We start from the raw sequence: 23,097 nt of genomic DNA on the forward strand, positions 1-23,097 counted from the left end.
CTAGGACTGTGACTTACTTCCACTGCGACGGATGGACCCCGTGTGTTGTGTTCTCAGTGGGTAGCACTGGCGTTGTCCTTGCGAGCTCAGGCATTCTCCCCTCTCCGTGTCTGCAGCTGCCCAGAGGAGCTGTGTGTCGGGCAGAGGGATGGGTTGCAGGGCAGTGTTGTGGTGGGAGCTGTGCCTGTTTGATACTGTGTTTTTGTGTCTGGAGCAGGTGGTCCTTTGGCGTGCTGCTGTGGGAGATCTTCACGCTGGGCGGCTCGCCATACCCCGGGGTGCCTGTTGAGGAGCTCTTCAAGTTGTTGAAAGAAGGCCACAGAATGGACAAGCCCAGCAACTGCACCAATGAGCTGTAAGTGCAGCTGTCTGCCAGGGAGCAAAGCCGGGGTGGGGAAGGAGGTGCAGAGTCCTGACTGATGTTACCTGTCTCCTCCCCCAGCTTTGTGCCAGAACCCTCGCTGACAGATGAGTGTCACGGGAAATTGATCTGGGCTTGTCAGTACATGACAGTTAATCCAGAATAAAGTAGGGTATGAATTTAAAGCAAATTAACTGTTCCCAGATTAACTCCATGTGTGGACACACTTATTCAGGAATTAGAGTGCCTCAGTGGATTAAGCTAATTCGGAATAAGGGCATCTACACACGGAGTTAATTAGGACTAACTCCCCATGTGTAGACAAGCCGTTAGAGCCCACTGGCAAGCCTTGGGTTCTTGATTCACACCAGAACTCTGAGCTGCGTGGTTCTGAGGAAGGAGAGGCTCTGGGCTGCTGCAGGCATTTGATTTAGATTAATTTTGTTCCTCTGGCTGCCCCAGTGCGGAAGCAGCTTTCGGCCCAGCATCCTCATTGCTAGTCACATCGGCTGGTGGTTCGTTAGCTAGACATGTCCTTAAAATAAACAGCCTTGGGAAAACAAGGAGGAGAGGAGGGGAATCTTTTCTAGAACTCAGAGTTAGAAGATTAGCCTCCAGGAACATGCTGATGGCAGAAGTCCCCTCCCTGACTCCTCGTCTCAACTTTGAGTGTTTCCAGCGAAGGCCATTCCTTCCCCTCTTCTGGCAGCCTGTGCCATCCCCAGCCTGTTCACAGATCACTGCTTTTCTTCCTCGTGTAAAACCTACATTTCTCCTGCTGCCACTTGGGCTCTTTCCATTCTCTGTGTGATGTTTGTTGGCGGATCTGGGGGCAGAGCTCTATCCTCGTCCCTGCCCCTGCCCGGCTTGTTCCAGCTCCTCTTCCTAACCTGTGTCCTTTCTATACTGCTCTTTGCTGGACTTCCACCCATTTGTTTTATGTCCCTTCCTCCAGCCCAGGGATCCTGGGGCTGCAGCAAAGCCAGAGCTCAGCAAAACAGCCAAGGGTTTTATGGCGGAGATTGGCAGAGACCATATTTAAAGTCAGCTTCCTCAGCTGTGCAAGCCGCACCGCCGAGAGCTGAGTGTCAAGGGCACGTCTTGGACAATGGCAGATGTTCTGGGTTATTTTCCCAGCAGTTCCCAGCCCTGCAGAAATCTCAGCTGAATCTGTTTGCAGTAATCAACATCTTTCTTTGTTATTCCTCAGCAAGCGAGAATCCCAGCTTGACTCCAGAGCAGGGACTAACTTAGCCTTTAGTTATATCTTCCCCTTAGAACAAATGACAACGTCCTTCCCAGGGTGCCCAGCCCGGGGTGGGATGGGGTGTCATCTTCTTTTAATGAAAAGGATTAACGCTAATCCTGAGAAATAACATCTTCTCTGATTCTGTCCTGGCCCAAAGTGCGGCCCGCTGGCTCACTGCAGCCTGGGTGGCCCACAGAGTCCCTGATGCACCCCCCAAAGGAGACAGCAGCTCTCCATTTTGATCTGTGTGAAGAGCCGGAAGCCCTGAGGGTTGCAGCTTTGTGGTGGGCTGGTTGCACCCTGCTCCGTTTCACTCAAGTTTGGGGCTGCTGCTGGCCCAGCTGCTGTACCCTGGGCTCTAGCAGACAGACTAGCAAGCTCGGAATTGTCTCCAGGAGGCTTGTTCAGCCTCCTCTTACTCCTCTGTTTCCAGATACATGATGATGCGAGATTGCTGGCACGCAGTCCCATCCCAGAGACCCACTTTTAAGCAGCTGGTAGAAGACTTGGATAGGATTGTGGCCATGACCTCCAACCAGGTAAGACATGAAGCAAATAATTAAGCAATCAATTTGCAAGCCTCTAGAAGATAATAAGATGATAAGTAACAGTCAGCATGGATTTGTCAAAAACAAATCGTGTCAAACCAACCTGATAGCTTTCTTTGACAGGGTAACAAGCCTTGTGGATAGTGGGGAAGTGGTAGATGTGGTATATCTTGACTTTAGTAAGGCTTTTGATACTGTCTCGCATGACCTTCTCAAAAACAAACTAGAGAAATGCAACCTAGATGGAGCTACTATAAGGTGGGTGCAAAATTGTTTGGAAAACTGTTCCCAGAGAGTAGTTATCAGTGTTTCGCAGTCATGCTGGAAAGGCATATCGAGTGGGGTCCCGCACGGATCAGTTCTGGGTCTGGTTCTGTTCAATATTTTCATCAGTGATTTAGATAATGGTATAGAGAGTACACTTCTAAAGTTTGCGGATGATACCAAGCTGGGAGGGGTTACACGTGCTTTGGAGGACAGGATTATAATTCAAAATGATCTGGACAAACTGGAGAAATGGTCTGAAGTAAATAGGATGAAATTCAATAAGGACAAATGCAAAGTACTCCACTTAGGCAGGAACAATCAGTTGCACACATACACAATGGGAAATGACTGCCTAGGAAGGAGTACTGCAGAAAGGGATCTGGGGGTCTTAGTGGACCACAAGCTAAATATGCGTCAACAGTGTAATGCTGTTGCAAAAAAAGCAACCATCATTCTGGGATATATTAGCAGGAGTGTTGTAAGCAAGACACGAGAAGTAATTCTTCTGCTCTACTTCCTGCTGCTTAGGCCTCAGCTGGAGTATTGTGTCCAGTTTTGGGCGCCACATTTCAGGAAAGATGTGGACAAATTGGAGAAAGGCCAGAGAAGAGCAACAAAAATGATTTAAGGTCTAGAAAACATGACCTATGAGGGAAGATTGAAAAAACTGGGTTTGTTTAGTCTGGAGAAGAGAAGACTGAGAGAGACATTATAACAGTTTTCAAGTACATAAAAGGTTTTTACAAGGAGGAGGGAGAAAAAGTGTTCTTCTTAACCTCTGAGGATAGGACAAGAAGCAATGGGCTTAAATTGCAGCAAGGGAGGTTTAAGTTGGACATTAGGAAAAACTTCTTAACTGTCAGGGTGGTTAAGCACTGGAATAAATTGCTGGGAAGTTTGTGGAATCTCCATCATTGGGGATTTTTAAGAGCAGGTTGGACAAACACCTGTCAGGAATGGTCTAGATAATACTTAGTCCTGCCATGAGTGCAGGGGACTGGACTAGACGACCTCTCGAGGTCCCTTCCAGTCCTATGATTCTATGCCTGTTCCAAAATCAAACTCTCCCATAGAACCTCTTTACGGGGAGACTTTCAAATTCAGAGTCTCTGCATCATTTACCCCAACTTGGCGTCCTCAGTCCAGAAGTGAGTGAGCTGGAGTTGTTGGCTCCAGGCGGTGTGGTCGCTGGTGCCTGTGGTTATCATTGGGAGTTCCATGCACATGCCTCCCCTGCCCACCAGGGCAAAGGTTCCCTCGCATGTGGGGAAACTGAGGTTCCTGGCTCGGCTCTGCTTGTTTCTTTAGTGTAGTGAGCTCACTGCATGGCCTCTTCTAACCTGGGTTCTGGATTCTCGGTCTGAGCTGTGTTCCTGGGATTTTGTCCCCTCCAGGAATACCTGGATCTTTCCATGCCGCTGGATCAGTATTCTCCCAGTTTCCCAGACACCCGCAGCTCCACCTGTTCCTCGGGGGAGGACTCAGTTTTTTCCCACGATCCTCTTCCAGACGAACCTTGTCTTCCCAAGTACCCGCATCAGCACGCCAACGGTGGACTTAAACGACGCTGAGGCTGGGACTTCCATGCAACAGACTGACAACTCTGTGTGTGTGCGTGTGTGTTTGCATGCGTCTCTGCTATCCAGGCTGCTGCCAGGAAGCTGTCTGTGCAGCTGTCCATCACTTTTAGCTATTGCGTAAAGGATTTCAAAGACACATCTCCCATAACCAAATTCACCGATGTCTCATGCCAGCTTCACCAGCCACCTTAGCTGTGAACTGTCTGCATCTGAAAGGTTTGTTTTTTATTTCCTTTCCATGAAACCTGTGCTTGAATAGTTGCAGTGGACTAAAACTGAACTCCACTCTTTGGCCAGTGCCCAGACAGAGAACCAGCTGCAGGCTCCCTCTCCTGGAACCAGCCAATAATGTGCGTTCCTTTCTTTGCAAGGGATTGACAGACTGAGAGTCCCAAGGAGGAGGACATGGAAACCTGGGCTATCCTTGTGTTCTTTTATACTTGCAAACCCACGCGATCCAAACTTCGACAGCTCAATAAGCTAATGCCAGCACTGAGTGCAGCTCCACCAGCGGTGAAGAAGTGCAGGCTGGGAAATCTTAATGCGTCGGAAGCATCTCTGTCTTAGATGGTGCGGGAACCCTAGCTGGGTGGTTATTGCAATGTGAGATGGTTTGAAGACTGGCCAATGGCTTATTAATTCCAATACTAATTTGCTTTGCTGACCAAACACATGGTACGCTGGAAATGGCCAGACGCAGCATATACCCCGGCTCAGCACTGATAGTGGAGGAAGCAGCCAAATGTACCAGTGCTAAAAACAAACAAAAAGAAATCTTGTGTACATAGCTACAAATATGTATAAATATGAATATATATTTACATGTCTTTTTAAAAAGGGTTGTTACCAGAGATATACCAGTTTGGTAGTAAGTTACTAGTGGCTGGTAGAGATCAGTTGCTATAAAAAAAAAAAGTTCATATATTTTGCTACTTTTGCTGTTTTTATTTTTTTAAATTATGTTCTAAACCCTATTTCAGTTTAGGTCCCTCAATAAAAATCGCTGCTGCTTCAGTTTTATATGGGGTTGTATTAAACAGTACTAATGACAATGTTTGCTGCCTTTCGGGAATATGTTGTCATTGTATAAATGGCCTTTTCTCCCTTCTCACACCTCGACCCCCATGTAAATCCCTCTGTTGGCATCTGGTGCTGGGTTCTGGATCTGAGGGGCCCTTCTGGACTCGGGCACAGCTTGTGAAGCACTCGGATCACCATATTGGTGCGTGAGTGTGTGATAGTGACGTGCTGGAGAGCCACTGTGATCTGTATTTTAAACAGAGGCCTTAGGATACTGCCAGTGACAGAGCTGGGACTCTGCCCGTGTGGGGAGGGGCAAAGCGCCTTTCCCAGCAATAGCCATAGGCGTTTGTAGGAAGCGTGAATAACCCTTTGTCATATCTGAGTTGGTTCCCTGCTGTGTGCCTTGCATGGGGCATCTGGAGAGAGCAGGGAATACTGAATCAGCATCCATGGTGTTTAGCCACATCCGATCCTGCTTTGCAATGTACATTCCAGCCGCGCTCCAAGCCTGCTTCAGTCTTCCCATCCCTGTCTCTGAATCAGCTCCTCATTGCTCCCGCCATGCACTCTGGTCTAGAGTGTGGAGTGCAGGGGCTGGTGAGCCCCTGTCTCTCCTCCACCTGGCGAGGTGCTCTGCTTCCTCGAACGAACTCCTTGAGTGCCTTAAACGCACCTGGTACATCTGCACGGTGCGGATGAGGAGGTCTGCAGGGAGGAGCTCTGTAGATTCTTTCTTCCCAGTGGAAGGCCAAGGGAAGCTCCCTTCCAAAGCGGAATAAGAGGTGTCCTTGTCCTTGTTCCGGGGGAAGTTCCTTGCAGTGGCTCAGCAAGGACTGTTTGGCCAGTGGTTTTGTGTGTCTTTGAACGCTCTTTTTCCAGTGACACTTTCAGTTCTTAGAAACCTCAACCCTGCCTTGTATTGGAAGCCCCGGCTGTGGTTAGCATGGAGATAAACTTGGGCTGCTTAGCTTGGGCTGTGGAAGGGAACATTTTTGTTGGGTTTTTTTTTTTTTACACGAGGCCACATCCTTAACTGGCTTTTCCTTGTGCTAGACCTGCACTTCACTGAACTCCACGTTATCTGCGTTCAGCAAACTCTCCCTCTTAGCTGCGGCCATTGAAGGCCGAATCCAGATTCCCCACCCTCTCGCCCCCTGGAGCAGTTCCTCCGGGGGAAAGGTGCCTTTGTGCTGTGGCAGACGCCCAGGAGCAGGAGCCCTTCCCTTCCACCCACAGGCATTTCAAACTCCAGAGCCAGGATGCTGTTACTTGAAAAGTTTATTTTGCCTTTGTACGGAGAAATATTATTGTTCTAAGCTCTTCTGTAATGAATCTGGAATTCTTGTAATTATTAAAGACTTTAACCAAGAGTGTTTGATACAGCCTTGCAGTTTATACCAACTCCGGTGGGAGGCGTCTCTCTGGGAGGCTTGTGCACTCTCTAATTCCTTGTGAACCGGGAGGTGGGGCAGGAGGAGGGGACGGGTACAGGCACCGCTACTGTTGGCATTGCACAAGTTGCAACAGGTGAAAGGGCTGGTCCTTTGGATTTCAAGTACTCTTGAGTATATACGGCCATCTCCTTTACCTGGCTTTGGGATAAAGTAAATTGGGAGGGAATCTGTATGGCTGCTCTGAACACTTCAGCCTGATATGGGGCCTTCCCAGCATTTCCTAATTCTCAGACAGCTAGGAGAGCATGGAGCAAAGACTTCAGGGCTCCGGAAGGTCCTAATGGACCTCTGGGGGAAGGTTTTGTGGCTAGGCCACAGGACACCTGTGTTCTGCTGCTGGCCTGCTGGGTGTCATAACAGCTCAGCCAAGGACTCGGTAGCTGTCGCCTCCTGCTTTGGAGTTGGCTGGGGATCAACAGGGATGCAGCTCTGACCTGAGCCAACAGAAAACAGCATTCAATCTTAAAGGAACGTGTGGTAAGCGGGTTAAAATTAGTATTTGGGGGCAAGGAATGTATCCAGCAGAGTCATGAGCCTGATTGGGCCCGTGGGCACTACTGGAGCATAAGAGATACCAATGGATTTCTACAGCACTTCTGCTCGGCTTAGGGCTCCGCTTGGCCTAGCAGCTGCCGGCTTGGCAGTGGCCCCTTGCTCTGCCATTGGAGTGCAGCTCGACGAGGGTTTGAAAAGCACTGGACGGCGGCTGCTTGAGAACTATCAGCATCTGCCTGGTGACTCTGAGTGCTTCCCAGAAAACCTTTGTCAGGAGATAGCTGGGTTACGCCTAGGCAGCAGGAGACATGGTGCAAACTGCTATGAGGTAAGCCACAAAGATACTCAAGCCCAGCCTGGGGCTGAGTTCAATTTAGGACCTCATGCCAAAAGCCCGTTGCCAAAAGCTTGTGCCAAAAGCCCGTCTTGGTGTGTTCGTGGACTATCTGCACAAACTTCTTGCTAACTTTTCCCCTTGCTGGAACATTGTGAATCCTCTAGCTTTGCTCTTTGTGGTGTGTTTTGAGTTTCAGCATGGTTTCTTTTCTGTGTCCTTGACCGGCTGAGCCTATGCTGTGGGATCATTGCCCAACTCTGCAGAAGGAAATTTTCCCTTGGGGCAAGGGTGGAAAGTTAACCTAACTTTGAACCAACTGGAGAAATCCAGGGCAGAGACAGGTGACCCTGGTTCTCCTAGCCTGCGTGCGGGTGACTGGTAGGCATTGGCTTAGGATGATTTCACCCTTGATCGTTCCCCAGGCCATTGGGAACAGTCTTGTGATTTTATACTTTACTTTATACGTGATTTTATACTTACATGTTATGTGCCAGTTTTAGGAGGGAAAATTCTAGTGTGGGGTCAAAAATTACCAGTTGTTTTTTTGTGGGGAAGCTTCTTGTTAAAAAATTGGTTTTTCAAAATTTCCCCAGAATTTTTTTTCATTGCTTCATTCATTGGAAAACCTCAACACGGTGGCCATTATTTATCTTAGTCAGAAAAACACATTTAATCCAAAAAATATTTTGATGGAAAAACATTGCCTACCTGTGTCTAGAGAGTTCCCCTTGGGTTGGAGTTCTATGGTACTGCAGAAAAAAGCTCTGTCTTCTCCTGTCATCTGCACCGGCCTCTCACACAGTGTGAGACATGGTTATAGCCCCATTTTACAAGGAGATTAAATCAGTGCTCTTCTGGTGCACCAGAAAGGAGGCAGAGTCCCCCTGCTGTTCTGGTGAGCCTCACCCCTGCCATTGAGACCAGATCTGACCAGGTAGCATGGGGACCTGCGTTGTTCACGCACATTTTCTAGCTATAAAGCCCCTTTCCCACCCCACCATTCCAAAACAAAATCTCTGTCAATTGACAAACCTACACCGAACAGAACATGGGTCAGAACTCCTGGGTTCCATTTCTGGGTCTGTCAGGACACTTTATTCTCTCTGCCTCAGTTTACCCGTTGTAAAACAAGGCTAACACAGTGTCTCTCCACAGGAGCAGTGGGAGGCTTTGTCCATGTTTGCACTCCTCCTGAGCTTTTCATCCCAGGGCCTTCGAGCTCTGCACAAAGGATGAATTTTATTTCCTTTTGTTTTTCCTCCGTCAGAGAGTTCGATGCTAGACTTGCTGCAGCAAATGGAGGAATTAGCTATGGGCTGTAACCAGATGTTTTGGCAACAGCCATGTGTGCTGCCTTCCTCTTATGAAATAACTTCATCCTCAGGACAGCTGGGCTTGAGTTTAAATACTAAAATGTGACCAATTGAGCGTGGAATTTTAACTGCGTCCCTGCCGGAACCTCAGGCACAAGCCTCTGACTTCCTGAGCTCTGTGCTCCTCTCCCCAGACTGAGCCACAGGTTGGGCTCCGAGCAGCCTCAGCTGGTCGCTCAAATCAGTTCCCTTCTACCTGCGTGGTTTTAGTATTGTGTGGACATTGGAAACAGAAAATAAACACGCAGTGATGTTGGACGAAACCCCCCCAATCTCTGCTCTGTCATGTTCCTGCCCAAGCACAGCTGCATGAATGCCGGAATGTATTTGCCAATCTCCACCTTCCTCTTCAAGGCATTCCTGACTTTTGCACAGAGAAGATGTGTGATCTGCTGTGACCTTCCTGCTCTGGGTTCCTCGAGACCAGGAAATCGGCCTGGCCACTGGACCATCTTCCTCGCCTAGGAATAAGGAGTCGCATGTTGGGAGGATAAACTCCATTAATGGCTCTGAGTGTTCAGGTCCACAAGGTAAACCATGGCTTGGCAGTCACATTCAGGAGCAATGAGTCTTTTGTGTTGTTCTGGGTAAATCCTGGCTGGGTTGAAGGATCTCACCTGCTCTCCGCCTCTAACTCTTTCCCCTTACGCCTGCCCCAATGACCCCATTGTCTCCCACCTCCAAACCTCCCTCCTGGTGGGACTGCCCCTGTGAGCGAGCTGACATCGAAGCTGATGTGCCAAGTTGGAAGAGAAGCCAAATGAGTCAAGTGAAGGTCAGCGGTGGAGGCAAAGATAGGAGAAGGTCACCAGAGGACAAAAAGGAAAGGGCAGCATGGTAGGGAAAGAGATTCTGGAGTGAAGGGATGACAGCAGAGAAGAGTTAACTCCTAGGCAGTGCAGTTAGTATATTTGGGTTCCCCTCGTAGCTCCCCAGGAAGTGCCCATGTCATCTGTGCGTAGCACAGAGAGGGACTGATTGAATGAATCTGTAGCATGTCCCAAAGGGAGCTCTCCTCTGCCAGGCATCCTGCTCGGAGAGGCTGCTGTGTCCTGGCAGCTGGGGACAAACCTCACTTTTCCTGAATATTCCTCTCTAGACAAGTTTTCTGCCAGGAGCAGAGGAGCATTTTCTGGCTTCGCCAGGCAGACTGGGAAGGATGGAGGCTGGCACCAGGCTGGCACTACCAGGGCACTACATGCCATGTGATGAACGAGGGACCCAGTAACTTGCCCTTTGCGGGTAAGCATGTGTGACACCCGAAGGGAGTTACTCCAGAGCATCCTGCAGTCCTGGATCCCCTTGATAGTCCTGGCGTTCTGTCCAAAGTGTTGTCCTCACCCTCTGCCATTTTGTCCCAGGCAGGGGTAAGCTCTTTCTCCCCCAGCTGGTCAGAAAAATGTTTGGCTAGGTCAGCACTGGGAAACGGTTACCGCATTGCTGCTGTGTGTTCACTGGCTCATCTGCTGGGGCTGCAGATTGTGGTAAGTGTGACACAACCACCGTGGCTGGGGGATAGAAAGACACCGTCACTCTGCTGACTTCTCCGGGAGCAGAGGACACGTTTGCAAGTTTGGCGGTGCATGGGTGAGCTGTGGAAATCTGCAATGGCCTTCCTCCATGCTGAGGCTATCATTTGAATGGGGATTGAGTTCAAGGCTCTCTGCCACCCTGCTCCATAGCCAGCTCTCCTGAAGCCACTGGGACTGCAGGGAAGAATTAGGGCTAGTTTTTGTACACAGGCTGCAAAGTTGCTGGCAGACACCCCAAATCCAGCCTCGATTCCAGCTCGAGGGGGCCCAAACCTCTCCTGTGATGCTCATTTAAATTCCATCTGCTTCGATTCTATTCTTGAGATTTCCCTGCCTCTTGCTTTGCCTTCTCCTGCGAGGATGAATACGGTGCCAGCCCTGATTTGCTCAGCGTTACCACAGCCTGTTTGGATTTAAAGTTGACCCCACTGCCTTGAGAAATTGTTCAACGCCTGAGAAATGCATTTCAGCTGTTGAGAGTCTTGAGGTGATAAAAACCTAGAAAATGGTCTTAAAATGGGGCCTGGGCTTCCAAAGCACTGGGCCCTGCAGGGCCCGAGTGCCTGCCGTTCACATCTGGCAGCTTGTGGAACTGGTGTCATCAGGTTCAGGGCAGCATTGCTGAGTCATGAGTCACTCGCTGCATCAGCTGGGACCAGGCTGGTGATCCTGCCGAGCTGGAAAATTCAGAATGCTTTCTGCAGCTCAAAAACTGAGCTCACCCTCCCCTGGCTTCAGCTTTGAAAGGTTGAAATGCGATAAGGTGCTTGCACACAGAGCCCAGGACAAGGAGCTGCAGGGGTGGATGGAAAGAATAAGACAGCTGGGCTCAGAAGGGCGATGCTTTTTGGGGCAGAGGATGCTGCTGTGCTGCCCTGATTTCCCCAGTGTGGGCATGGGCTGAGAGCTGGTGAAAGGTGTCAGCCTGACAGAGACCTCAGTCCTGGCATTCTGGGTGGTTGGAACTGGGCTCGGCAGAGGTTGGGCTCCCTACGCTTCCCCACTTGGTCTTCACCATAAGCTCCTTTGAGGGTGACCATCACTCAGATATAAATCACTGAGCAAACCATTGGTGCTGTACAAATAGCAAGGTGTCTCCATCTCACCGAACAGGATACAGGGATGGAGGAGGGCGCAAAGCGTCTTTCTCAAATTGTGACGTGACTCAGTTTAATGTTTAAAATGGCTGGCCGGGGCTGTGGAATTCAGCTCTGATTCCTAAGGAACCCCCAGCAAACAGGAACTGAAGGAGGCTCCGCTGTCCTGGCCCAACCGGCTGCCTTGGAGGAGATTTCAAGACCCTCTCCCTCAAATGAATGACCCACTAAAGCCAAACCCACGGCATCCTACTGTGGATGGAGAAAAGAGCCCGTTTCATGGCTAATCCTGTCCCTTCAGCAGCACGTGCCCAGTGTGGGGCTGCAAAAGGAGGTTTTGGCAGATGCATTCATTCCCCCGTGGTGAGCATGTCACAGTCCCTCTGGCCCAGCTGATCACAGACCATAGAAGTTGTTTGTTACAGGACACAGTTGTAGAGACGTGGCTCTTTTGCTCCCGTGGTAGCACCTCATGCATTTAGTGCTGGAGGGCCCTGGTTCAATCCCTGGTGTGTTGGCCAGACTGTCACATATCAGGCCCCTGGAAGAGACTGGCTGAGTTGGCTGCTTGCCTTCAAACGTGGAGTCCAGCCATGGCTCTAGACTAAGAAACGCTGCCCGAGCGGTAGGTTGTGCGTCATCGAACGGCAGCGTGCTCTGTGGTGCAGGTGTGTGCTGCCAGCTAAGCAAACCTAGGGACCTGTATGTTGAAAAGGAATCCTGCTGGTGCTCTGACTCCGGTACTGCTCCCTGCGGAGGGTTTCATCTTCTGCTTGTCAGCTTGGGTCTTCAGTTCTGGTGCAGGAGGTGTGTTAGCCCCTTTACCAGGTGCCCGACCCAATGGGCACGTGAGCAGCTCTCACTGAACTTTTCCTGGCCTGCCTGGTGGCTCCAAGCTGTCTCTCTCGCCCCCTTTTCCAACCCTTTCTGTTTCCTTTGTGATTCGCTAGCCCTTTTCAAAGCATCTGTTTGTTGCTATTTCCTTGTGTAAATTAAATTGATCAGCTCCATCCCCCCCCCCGCCCCCGCCCACCTTAAATTAGTTAGAGCTTTTAATCAAGTGATTTATGTCTGGCTCACAGTGCTAGATTACACTGTACAGCTCTCAGAGCTGCAGGGGGACGGGAACGGCGGGGCGGGGATGTGCATAAATCATCGTTCTCCATCGGAGCCGCTTGGCAGAGCGATTTGGAGATGTAAGTCGTGTTTACATCATCAGAACCTGCTGCTATCACCATCACCAGATCATTCATCAGAGGTTACCAAGAGGGCAATTAAATATGTTAATAGAGGACTGACTTCAGCAGTGCCACTTGCCTAGGCTAAAAGCTCAGCAGGGGGAATAACCACCTGATTTGCAGGCACTGAATAGGTTCTTTGATCCCTGCCCCATCAATCTGAGAGGGCTGGCTATTTCTCCAGGCTGGAAAACAGTGTTTTCACTATTAACTCAGCTTTAACAAACACACATCGAAAGGGAAAGTGGCGCTGATCCCTCCTTTTGTCTGGCAGGCCCTTGGTACCTGAGGTTTGGCCTTTAAGGCTGTGTCTTCTCAGGGTTCGTCTACACTTGGAGCTGGAGCCCGTGCTGGAGCTGCAGGAGACACACCCAGGCTAGCTTTGTCGGAGCTAGGGTGCTGAAAGCAGCGTGTGCTGCAGCCCTGCGACCTGGCCTAGCCACCTGGACACAATCCCGTCCAGGAGGCTCGGCACATACTGGGTGGCTCGCTGCTCCGGCTATTCACGCTGCCATGGCTACATTCTATCTTTCGCGCACTAGCTCGGCAGATCTAGTGCAGGTATGTCTCCTCCAGCTGGAATTCACCCTCCAGCTCCAAAAGCAAACGTACCCCGAGAATAGAGATTTTAAGGCCAGAGGGAGAACATGGCAACCATCTAGTATGACCTCCTTCTGCGCGCAGGCCAGAGAACCTCACCCTGTGATTTCTGCATCTAGCCCATATCTGGTGGTTGAGCTAGAGAGGGATTTGTTGAAAGACATCCACTCTCGATTGAAAGACTACAAATGATGGAGAATCTACCGCACTCTGTTGGTAGATTGTCGCAGTGGCTCATTACCCTCACTGTTAAAAATCCCTTGTCCGCGCTGCGTTGTGAATAAGAAGAGATGTGTGAAGAGTGGGGGGACATGGATGCAACCAACTCAGTGCAATTTTTACATGCGTTCTATGTTTGCAATATCCGCTTTCCCTAGCTGCCCCTCGGCCAACCCATTGCTCGCTGGCTAGTTGCTTGTAGGCCGTGGCACAGGTGGGGTGTGAGGAAGCAGAACTCAGGTGCCTTGTGCCTGTTGTCATGAAGTCCCAGGTCTCTGGAGGCTAACAGTGGAAATGGGGTCTCCCCTGCAGATAATTCCCCGGGGCAGGAGAGCCCACCTGTGGTTCGCTCTTACCTGCCCTGCTGTTATCACGGAGGGGCCGATGAGCTGTTCCATTAGAAAGGCTTTGCCCTTGTGCAGGACCCTTCACCCCGGGGTCTCCACTCACTTTAAGGCCATGCAGCCTGGCGACACCCCTACGGGGCGCGTGCGAACTCTTCCAGCCATGGCAGCGAGGGCAAAGCTGAAGCACAGGCTGTTCAAGTGACCGGCCCTAGAGCCGGCGTGGAATCGGGGCCAGAGCCGGACATGGGACATGAGCGCCCCGAGTCCCAGTTCTCTGCTCTCCCCCCCAGCCCACCGTCCTTGGGAGGGCTGCAGCCCACTCCCCGCGAGCAGCACGCTGCCTGCGCCCTGCTTGCAGGGCTTCTGCTGCTGCCTGCCTGCCCCGGTTCATCTAGCACAGCAGCAGCCAGGCTTCAGCTCCATTTTCCCTTCCGAAAGTGGAGGAGGGGGAGGCAGCCCTGCCCCCAGCTGATCGGCCAGTCACTGAAGATCAGTGGGCAGCACTTCCACTCCCGTCGCCCCATCCCTGACCCTGCCTCCGGGTGCCACTGGTAAGACGCTTCCTGAGCGGGAAGCTGGGCCCAGCCTGCGTCCCGCCTGCTTTCCACATGCCCACAGCTCACGGCAAACAGCCGGTTCCTGGGCTCAGCGGGGCCGGACACGGGCAGGGGAGCTGCTTGCGATTTTCCTTGTGCTTTGCTGGCGTGGACCCGAGCACGCTGGGACATGGCGGCTCCCCCGCACTGAGAGAGCAGCCGCGGCACTCGGTGTTCGTGCCGTGGTGCAGGGGAAGGGACGAGGCGTGAGTGAGCGAGCCGCAGCGACCTGAGCCAGGGGACAGGAACAGCAGGAGCCCTCCCTGCGCCCTGCATTTGGGCTCGTTTATTTAGTGACAAGCTTTTATCCTAGCTGAGCCCTCCCACCTGCCCACTTCCCTGGCGGGCTAGGGCCTGGGAGCTGAGGCCGAGGTGACTTGTCCAAGGTCACCCAGGGAGCTGAGCCCAGATCTCGGGCAGCTCGGCCTGACCCTCCAGGCCATCCTGCCCCTCTGTGGCAAAGGGTCCCTGTTCTAGACCCCAGCAGCTCTGGCAGCACCACGGAGCCCCTGTTGGAGTGAGGGGTTGAGGCCCCTCAGGAGTGCAGCTCCCTGCTCCAGAGAACGGTGTAACTCGCCTAGGGGAAACACTGAGCCTCCTGCAGTTGAACGTGGGACCAGAGTCTTCTCAGGGAGCCAGTGTCCCAGCGCCGCTTGTGTTTACACAGACTTTAAACGTGTGTCAGTGTAGCCCCAGGCTGTGCGGAATGGAGCCTGTTTTTGTATGCAGCAACCTTACCTCCACGGCCTCTGTTTTCCTCCAAACCCGGGGCCTGGGAGCTCTCGGCATCCCGGACACCATCCTCGAGCACACACGGTACCTTCCCCACAGGATGGCTTCTCTTGGCCTTCACCTTGCCCCTCTGAGCCCCTCCATGACAACTCTGCCTTTGGGCCCACAGTGGCCATGAGCCCTGCACTGCGATGGTGTGTGGCAAATACTGCAGTCATGCTGGACCCAGGCAGTCTCTGGATGGGTCACTTAGCTCTGGATTGGGCCTGGAAGAGCAGAGAATTAGGAGAGCCTCTGGACCATCCCTTTCCCAGTGCCAGGCGATGGGCAAGGAGGGAGGTGTGGAATTAACTTTTTGTGTGTTACGCTTTCTTACCAGCAGGACTTACCTCCTGGGGCCCTTTGGAGGTGACCATTGGTCAGAGCTCAGAGCCCTGCCACGCTCAGTGAGTCATCTCCCTGGCACCGCCGGCCGTGTTCAGAGCCGCAGACGGTACAGGTCGGGAATGCACCACTTAATGGCTGCAGACAGCCCTTCCAAAACCTCCCGGCAGGCCTCAGTGCCCCCTTCCACTCAGTGGCAGCCTCCATTCTGAGCAATGGGCTCTCCCTGCTGACGTGCTGGGCTCTAGGACAGAGGATGGAGTCAGCAGTAACTGGGACTCAGCTGGAAGGACCCAATTATGCCCCAGCTAAGCCATGGCCCCAGACCAGGACTGTCCCTACAGTTTGTTCCCCAGGGCTTTGTCCTGCCTAGTTTTAAATGTCTTTGGCACAGGGGTGCAGAACCCCAGTGAGCCAGCAGCCTGGGGTGAATGCTCCGGCATCTCTTAGCAGGGCGAGAACTTACAATGAATGCCCATGGACAGGCTGGTGGCAGGTCTCCACCCCATGGCTGACAATGCCCTCACTTTGGTACTGGGATATTTAACCCCTGCCTTTTCCTGAGTTTTAGGTGAGGTAGCTGCAGCCCACCCCTCTCCCCTCAGCATTGTTAACTGGAAGCCAGTGTGGCTGACTTGCCTTTTTCATTGCAATTGAGTTTAGGAGTCTGACTGGTCATACGTAATTGCCTTGAAAAATGACTGCAGCAGAAGATCCCAGTGAATTGGGGTAGCTGTCTGGGTGGATTATCCGAGCGGATGGCAGGACGTGCTTTTCACGGGGGGGAGAGGGGTTACTCTGCCCAGGACTGTACGTTCTGGTTTCTTTCTTTCAATCTCACAGATTTTCTCTCTCTCCTTTTAAAGCCCTCTGTCCGCACTGGGCCCAGACAATCTCTTGGCCCTGGCCCAGGGTCTTGCTGGTTTACTCAGCTCTGAATTGCTCATTGTCTCGCTGCCAATTACGTTAGGAAACTTTGCTTGTAATTTTACCTTGACACTCAGGATCCAGAATCTAATTCTAGAAGAACAATTTAACTGGCGAGACAGGAGCAAAGCCTGGGCTATTCATTCCTTGGGCCTTTCCATCCCTATGCGCCCCCTCGGCCCAATAGAGAGCTGAAGTCTTGTTGCTCTGCCGTGTGTGTGATGCTGTTAAAGCCGGATAAGTCACTTAAGCTTCCCATCCCAGCCATCTGAGCTAGGGTAGCCTAAGTAGATCAGAGGGAGAGAGCTGGGCCCAGAAGGCAATCCATCTCCATTGCAGTCCAGTTTGTTTAGTTTACTCTCTGGTTTGCAGTAACCCAAACAAATATAGAGCTTGCTCCTAGCAGCTGTTCTGGTGCCAGAGCAGGGAGGTAGGGGGAATGACCTGCTGATGTGGGAGCATGTAATTCAGCAGAAATTGTTTGATAATTGTAACCTCCCAAAGGCCCTGTACTGGCACTCCTGATTTAGGCCAGGTCTGCGCATGCGCTTCTCATAAAAGCTGCTGCTTGGCTTAGTAACCAAGAGGGGACAGCTCCGGTACTAATGAGAGGGGCAGGGGTAGCCACCCAACACAGCCTCCCAGTCCCTCTGCACCCGAGCACACACAGGGACAAGAGCACGGGTCTGGCCTTCCATGTGCCCCCAAAGTGCCCGCCACTGGCAGTGCGGGATGGGCCTGTTCCTGCTGGGCTGGGCACAGAGTGTTCTTTGCGTCTTTCAGCCCCTTCCTTCCAGCCGGTGTTTGTGACACCCTGCATTGATCCAGCCTGAGGGAAATGACATTGCGCTCACACGTGCCTTTCTCCCCAGCTGACTGAGCCCTGCGGGCATGGCTACAAACAAGCCACCGCCTGACAATCAAAGACTGCTGCGCTTGTCCTTGGCTCATTCCAGCATGGAGGACCCCTTCAAAACAGCCTGTGTTTGCTTCTACTTTGCTCAGTCTGTGAGGGGATGTGCCAACCTCCCTGTGTCCCCTGCCCATCCCCTTAGCCATACGCAGCAACTGCAGGACAGGGGGATCTCCTGCATGGTGCAGGGGCCAGGCATGTTAATACAAGGTCAGTGTGGGGTTGCTTCCCACACACCAGGCTGAAGGGGGTGAAACCAGGTAAACTGGCAGCCATGTTTGACTAGGAGAATCTGCCTCCAGTGTCCAGGGATTGCAGTAAGTGTGGGATGGGAGGGCGCATCCCATGTCAGAGGGGACACCTCAGACGCAGCTCGGGCCAGGACAGCTCTCCCATCGGGGCGCTGCTGCGTGCTAAGTGTTAATGGTCAGTAAATGCCCCATGTGTGCAGATACTCATCTGCTGCACCACACTAAAGGGCCTAAGAATTCTCTGGGGATTCTAAGGGACGAGCTGCCGCGTGGCCAGCAGGGGAGTTGTGACCACAACTCGTGTGTGTGTTTTTCTAAGTCAGTGAACCGTGTGCGAGGCTCTGCAGGCTCTCTCCTCTGCCTGCAGAGCCCCCATGACAACCCCCAGCCTTGGGTCGTCACCTCTGCCTCGCAGCCGCCCTGGTGACGCCGTGGAAAATGCTCCAGGGCCCCTGCACTTGGGTCCGGAGTGGGATCACAGAGGCTGAGCCAGGGCAGCGTTCCAACCATAAATTACTTCCTCAGAGGAAATCATTCTGCCCCTGGAGAGCCAGAGGGCTGCTGATACAGATAATGCAGGAAGCTGGGCAGGAGTGAGGCTGCGGCTCCAGCCCAGTGCTAATGGATGGCAGTCAGCCACAGGAGCTGAGAGCTGCCTGCCCTGGCCCACAGGCCTCCAAGGTGAAACTGACCACAGGCTGGTGCATAATGAAAGGGGAGAGCTTAGATTCCTGCTTAGAGGTGAAAGCCCCTTCATCGTGCACTTCGCCTTCTGCAACGGGCTTTGCTACAGGTTATAACATGGGCAAAGAGTGCACTGGGTGTGTCTGTGTACAATGCACGTTAGCGTGTCAGTGTGTCTGTGTGTGTGTGTGTGTGTGTGTGTGCAATGCAGCTATGGGCAATGCACGTGTGCCCCTGGATGTACACGTGCCTGTGCGGGCTGGTCTTTGTCTCAGTGCATGCACAGCGAAGGGCAACGTGACTTTTTGGAGCTGTGGTGCTGCGTATGTGACAGCAGTGCCGGTGGATCCAGCCCAGCTGCTGCAAGAACCCTGGCCTGGGTGACCAGGCTGTGGGACTCCCTGATTCTCCACCACATGCAAAGAACAATCAAGCCCTTTTGAAGCAGGAGCTTGGCAGCGCAGGGGCTCTGAGTGTTATTCAGCAGCCTCTCCCACTGTACATCACTCAGATTGACAGCTCAAGCGCCGGTCTCCATCAAATGCAAACTGTCAGCTCAGTTTCATCCAGACAAAACATCAGCTATGAAACATGACAGCTGCAGGTAATTCCAGCTCCTACCAAAGCCCAGCTGCTTCCCACGCAGATCAGAACGGAGCCTGACCCTCCCCTGGGTACTCCGCAGTTGGGCTGCCCCATCACACACGCTGGCATGAAGCTTGCACAGGTGAGAACATATCACACAAAAGCTAATCGAGCCCTGGAAAACTAACGGGGGTCTGAGTCCAAGTGCTGACTTTGCTCTCTGGGATGGGAGAGGGGACTTCAGTCTCCGTGGTCCATGCAGTACTTAGCCTCTGTGCTCAAGCTGCCAACCACCTAGCAGTGGGAGTCCACGTCCCAAAAGTGACCGTCCATTAGGAAGTGGAGAGAGACACCCAGTGCATGTCGCCCAGGGCAGCAAGCAGGGGTGGGATGGTACTTGCCTGGTCTGCAGGCCCTAGCCTTCTGCTCAGGCCCCCAAGTTATCAGAGGCTTTGCAATGGATGCAGAGCTTGCAACGGGTGGAGTTTATTGTCCCAGGCAGGGGCCCCTGCGTGATGTTGCCCAAGACCCCAAACTCTGGCACTAGCCAGTCCTCAGCAATGCTATTTTAACAAACTGTCCCTGCCCCTTGGGGAAGTGCCCCTGTGCCACACGCCTTAGGACCTCAGTCTGAATTGCAGCTGTGGACCAATCACAGCCCAAGGCTCCTGCCGCTGGCGTGGGAGAGAATCAACAGAAAATGCCAAGGACTGAAAGCTTTAGGAAATGCTTTGCAGCACCTCAGCAGAAGCTAAGAGCGTTTAGGAGCAGGTGGTTGGCAGGGGTGCGCTTAGGAGCCCCAGGGTGCATTTAAGCTCTGGCCACAGTTCTAACTAGTGGCAGACACGCTGCATACCATGTGCAATTGCTGCTCCACGCCCAGGAACGCCAGGTTCTTCAGCAATGCACTCGACACAAAAGCTGCCCCAGGAGCTCTGCTAACAATGTCTTAAAGATACCTGAATAACTGATCACAATCCAATTAGGGTTGGTATTTCTAATGCCCACTGGGTGCTCTGCTCCCACAAAGCTGTGCTCTTAAAGCATTTTAATTAGCCAGTCATTAGCTGGTCACATGATAAATGAGGGTGATTGTGGATGCCATGTGCCCTGGCCTAGGGTGGTGCCACTGACCTTTGAACAGTGGCGCTGTGCCAGCTAAGTCGATTGGGAGATGCTGGTTTACATCAACTGGGGAGAGAATTGCAGTACTCCTGACATTTCCCAGTCCCTTGTCACCAGAGGATCTCGGGGCACTTTCCAGACGTGCGGCAGTGTCATTTCCCCACGTCGCAGATGGGGAACGCGGGCAGATGGAGGCTAAGGCATCACTCCACCGAGGTTACACAGAACGTCCGGGGCTGACTAAGCCCCTGACTCGTGGGCCTGTGCTCTGACCATTAGGTGAGGCTGTCTCCCACACCTGCCGCTGCCTCTCTTGTCAGGTCCCCCCCCCCTCACATTATCTCTTGCAAATCCATAGGGGTGCCCCCTCCCATTGTGCCCCTGGTTTAGCTGCTCCCCAGCTCCCAAGAACAGCGTAGTGCCAGACCCTGTGTGGGGAGGGTGCGTGGGGGGGGGGGGTGCTCTCTTTGACTCTGCCGGCTGTGGGTCTCGGCTGCCAAGTGGGGCCTAGACACACTCACAGAGCCTCCCAACTCTCGCTCTATGGCAGGAAGGGAGGGTCGTGCTGCAGGAACTCACACCCACTCCCTGGGATCCTCCTGGCAAGGCAGGATTTCCCCAGCTGGCCACAGGGAGCACGGGGGCTCCTAGAGCCTTGAGGCTCCAGAAGCGCTGCCTGGCAGCAGGCCTCTGGCCCTGCTTTTGAGTCCTGCAGAGGCAGAAGGGCCTGTGGCTTAACACTGGAGTTTGTTAGCAGGGGCTGGGGGCAGGCCCGGGCTGGGGGCAGGCTCAGGCTGTGCTCGGGCTCATGAGTGATGGCAGCTGTGTCCAAGGGCCAGGTGCAAAGAGGCGTGAGCTGGACAAGACCCAAGGAGGGGACAGTCACCGTGGGCCATGTGCTCCTAGCTTGCACTGAAGTAGGCGACCCTAGCAGACTGCATCATCTGGGGCTGCGGCCCCCTGCAGCGAGAGGCAAAGCTGCCTCTCCCCCAGCATGGCAGCTTTGCGGGGGGCATTACTTGGACTTGCCAGCCCTCCTGGCCTCACGCATTAACGCTGCCTCTGGTTTTTCGGTCTGCTGTGTGGCAAGGAAACTCGTGCACCAGGGCAGATGAATGGAGCAGCAGGAAGAAGGCCAGGAGCCAGGAGGTAACTCCTGACTGTTCATATGAGCACCAGGCTTTGGGGAGCCCCCATTAGTCAGGTGCTATTAATGCAGACTGGAGGGGAGCCCAGGATGGTCTAGGGCATAGGGCACTGGCCTTGGAACTGGGGGACAATTCGATTCCCAGTTTGCTACTCATCTGCTGTCTGACCTAGGGCAAGTCATTTCCCCTCACAGTGCTTGGTCCCCTCCCACCCTGGTCTCCTTAGACTCTTCGGGTTAGGGCAGTTCTCTGCATGTGTGTTCTCACTTACCCGGTGAGGCAGGGGGGCGAGCCCCGAGGGGCTCTTGCTTCTGGCTCCAAGTGGGCATGACCTTCCCTGGGGACAGTGTCTGGTGGGCATTGGACTAGGGCCGTACACCTGTCAAACCGTAACGCAGGTGTCCTGAGGCAAGCTCAGGGAGGACAGAAACCTCCCGTGGTCCGTGGAGCAGAAGGGTAAAAGCTCGCTTGATTTTGATTTTCAGTATGGATATAAGGAATGAATACAGCGGCTAGCGCAATGGGCCCTGGTCTTGACTGGGGTCTCTATAGTAAGGCAGGTGAGTCACCATGGGGGTGGCTAAACCCTTCATGGGAATACATTGGCCAGTGCTCTAGGGACAATGGTTTTGATGATTTAGTTGGGGATTGGTCCTGCTTTGAGCAGGGGGTTGGACTAGATGACCTCCTGAGGTCTCTTCCAACCCTGATATTCGACGATTCAATGATTCGAGTGTTCTTTTTCTGTCCCCTCTCTCTGGTCTGTCCCTGCAGAACGACAAGCTACCACTCCCTGGGCTGGGTGGTGAGTATTGCTGTGAAACCATGGGCTGGTAGCACAAAAGGACTTAGGTGTTTTTTTTTCTTGGTTGCAGTTTCCTCAGGCTCAGACAGGCTGGAGACAACAAATCGCCTTGTTCCGGGGATCCCGAGGACTCAGGACTCATCACCAGGGTTTTATTTTATTGGCAAACAATCACACTACTCGTGAGTTGATGGGGCTCAAGTGTAGGGGGTAGATAGAGGGTTATACCACAAATCCAAAGAATATGAATGTTTGTGACTTAATATTCATAATGAACTGTATACTGATGCCTGCGTCTTCCATTCTGTCGTGTCACACGCTCTGCGATTGGGAAGGTTCTTTTCAGAACCAGTCCCTCTACATATCGTACTTTGTTCACATGCTGTTTGTGTACAACAAACGTCGTTACTTTCTTCCCTCTCTGCTTGTTGTCTTTCACCAGATCTTTTGTCGTCACTCCTGCTGCACTTGAGTGAGTTTTACGGCTTATCTTCTCCCTTGTCCTTAGTAACTGAGGCCTACTTTACGCTGTGTTCCTGGACAAAGGGCTGGGAGACTAGCATGCGGTAGAGAAAGTGCTTTCTCCATGTCCCCATGACAGGCGCAGATCAGCTTTGGAGAAAACAGAGTGCTCCCTTGTCACCGCCAACACACATGCATGGTGCCGGATGGGGCAATCGGGGGACAGAGGCCTTTCCCTTTGGCTTCTGTTGCCTTTTCTGGTGGGTAACAAAGGTGATTGCTGCTGGTATCGACCAGCTTGAGACTGGGTAAGTCCCAGTTACGAACCCCTAGCAGCAGCCATCAAAACTCCTTGGGAAGAGTGAAAAGGAGTTAACTAAGGCTAGTCTTTATGCCGGCCCGTAGCTAGAAATGTCTGTCTGTCAGAGCTCTTGGGAAGGGCCAGGCTGCTGTTAGAAGCCAGCCCAGTGCCTGAATCTTTCATTCAGGGGGCAGATGGGGCTCCTGGACCTAAAGCTCAGGAGCAAACATTTACAGCCGCGTTTCCAAAAGAGCTCGGGGCCAGTCTCTGCAGAATTCAGCACTTGGAATTGGGGCCACCAGGTCTTCACAAGTGTGCGTCAGCACCTGATAGCTCCCGTTGTGACACCGATAGCTGCATTTTCAGCATCCGATGAGCTGGGCTGTCCTGTGAATCTGGCCCTGACTAGGGGCTGAGCTCTTTTTAGGGCCTGTTTTTCAGAGCTGCTGAGCCCTTTATGACTC

General features: G+C 52.6%; 1 protein-coding gene across 9 annotated transcripts in view; it reads left to right on the top strand.

Annotated features, from left to right (window-relative positions):
• FGFR1 (fibroblast growth factor receptor 1) overlaps window positions 1–22,121 on the top strand; it is an 86,677-nt gene extending 64,556 nt beyond the window's left edge. For 7 of the 9 annotated variants that reach the window (XM_043536309.1, XM_043536310.1, XM_037886325.2 and 4 more), the window contains 3 exons: window positions 218–355; window positions 2,044–2,149; window positions 3,820–6,398. In XM_043536309.1, coding sequence (XP_043392244.1) covers window positions 218–355; window positions 2,044–2,149; window positions 3,820–3,996 — 421 coding nt within the window. In that variant the 3' untranslated portion in view covers window positions 3,997–6,398. Of the gene's footprint in view, window positions 1–217; window positions 356–2,043; window positions 2,150–3,819; window positions 6,399–21,940 lie in introns of those variants that run through there. The other 2 variants (XR_006287532.1, XM_043536311.1) reach the window with 2 other exon arrangements.
• The last annotated feature ends 976 nt before the right edge of the window (window positions 22,122–23,097 follow it).

The sequence above is a fragment of the Chelonia mydas genome, chromosome 26, assembly GCF_015237465.2.
Source record: "Chelonia mydas isolate rCheMyd1 chromosome 26, rCheMyd1.pri.v2, whole genome shotgun sequence".
Lineage (NCBI taxonomy): Eukaryota > Metazoa > Chordata > Testudines > Cheloniidae > Chelonia > Chelonia mydas.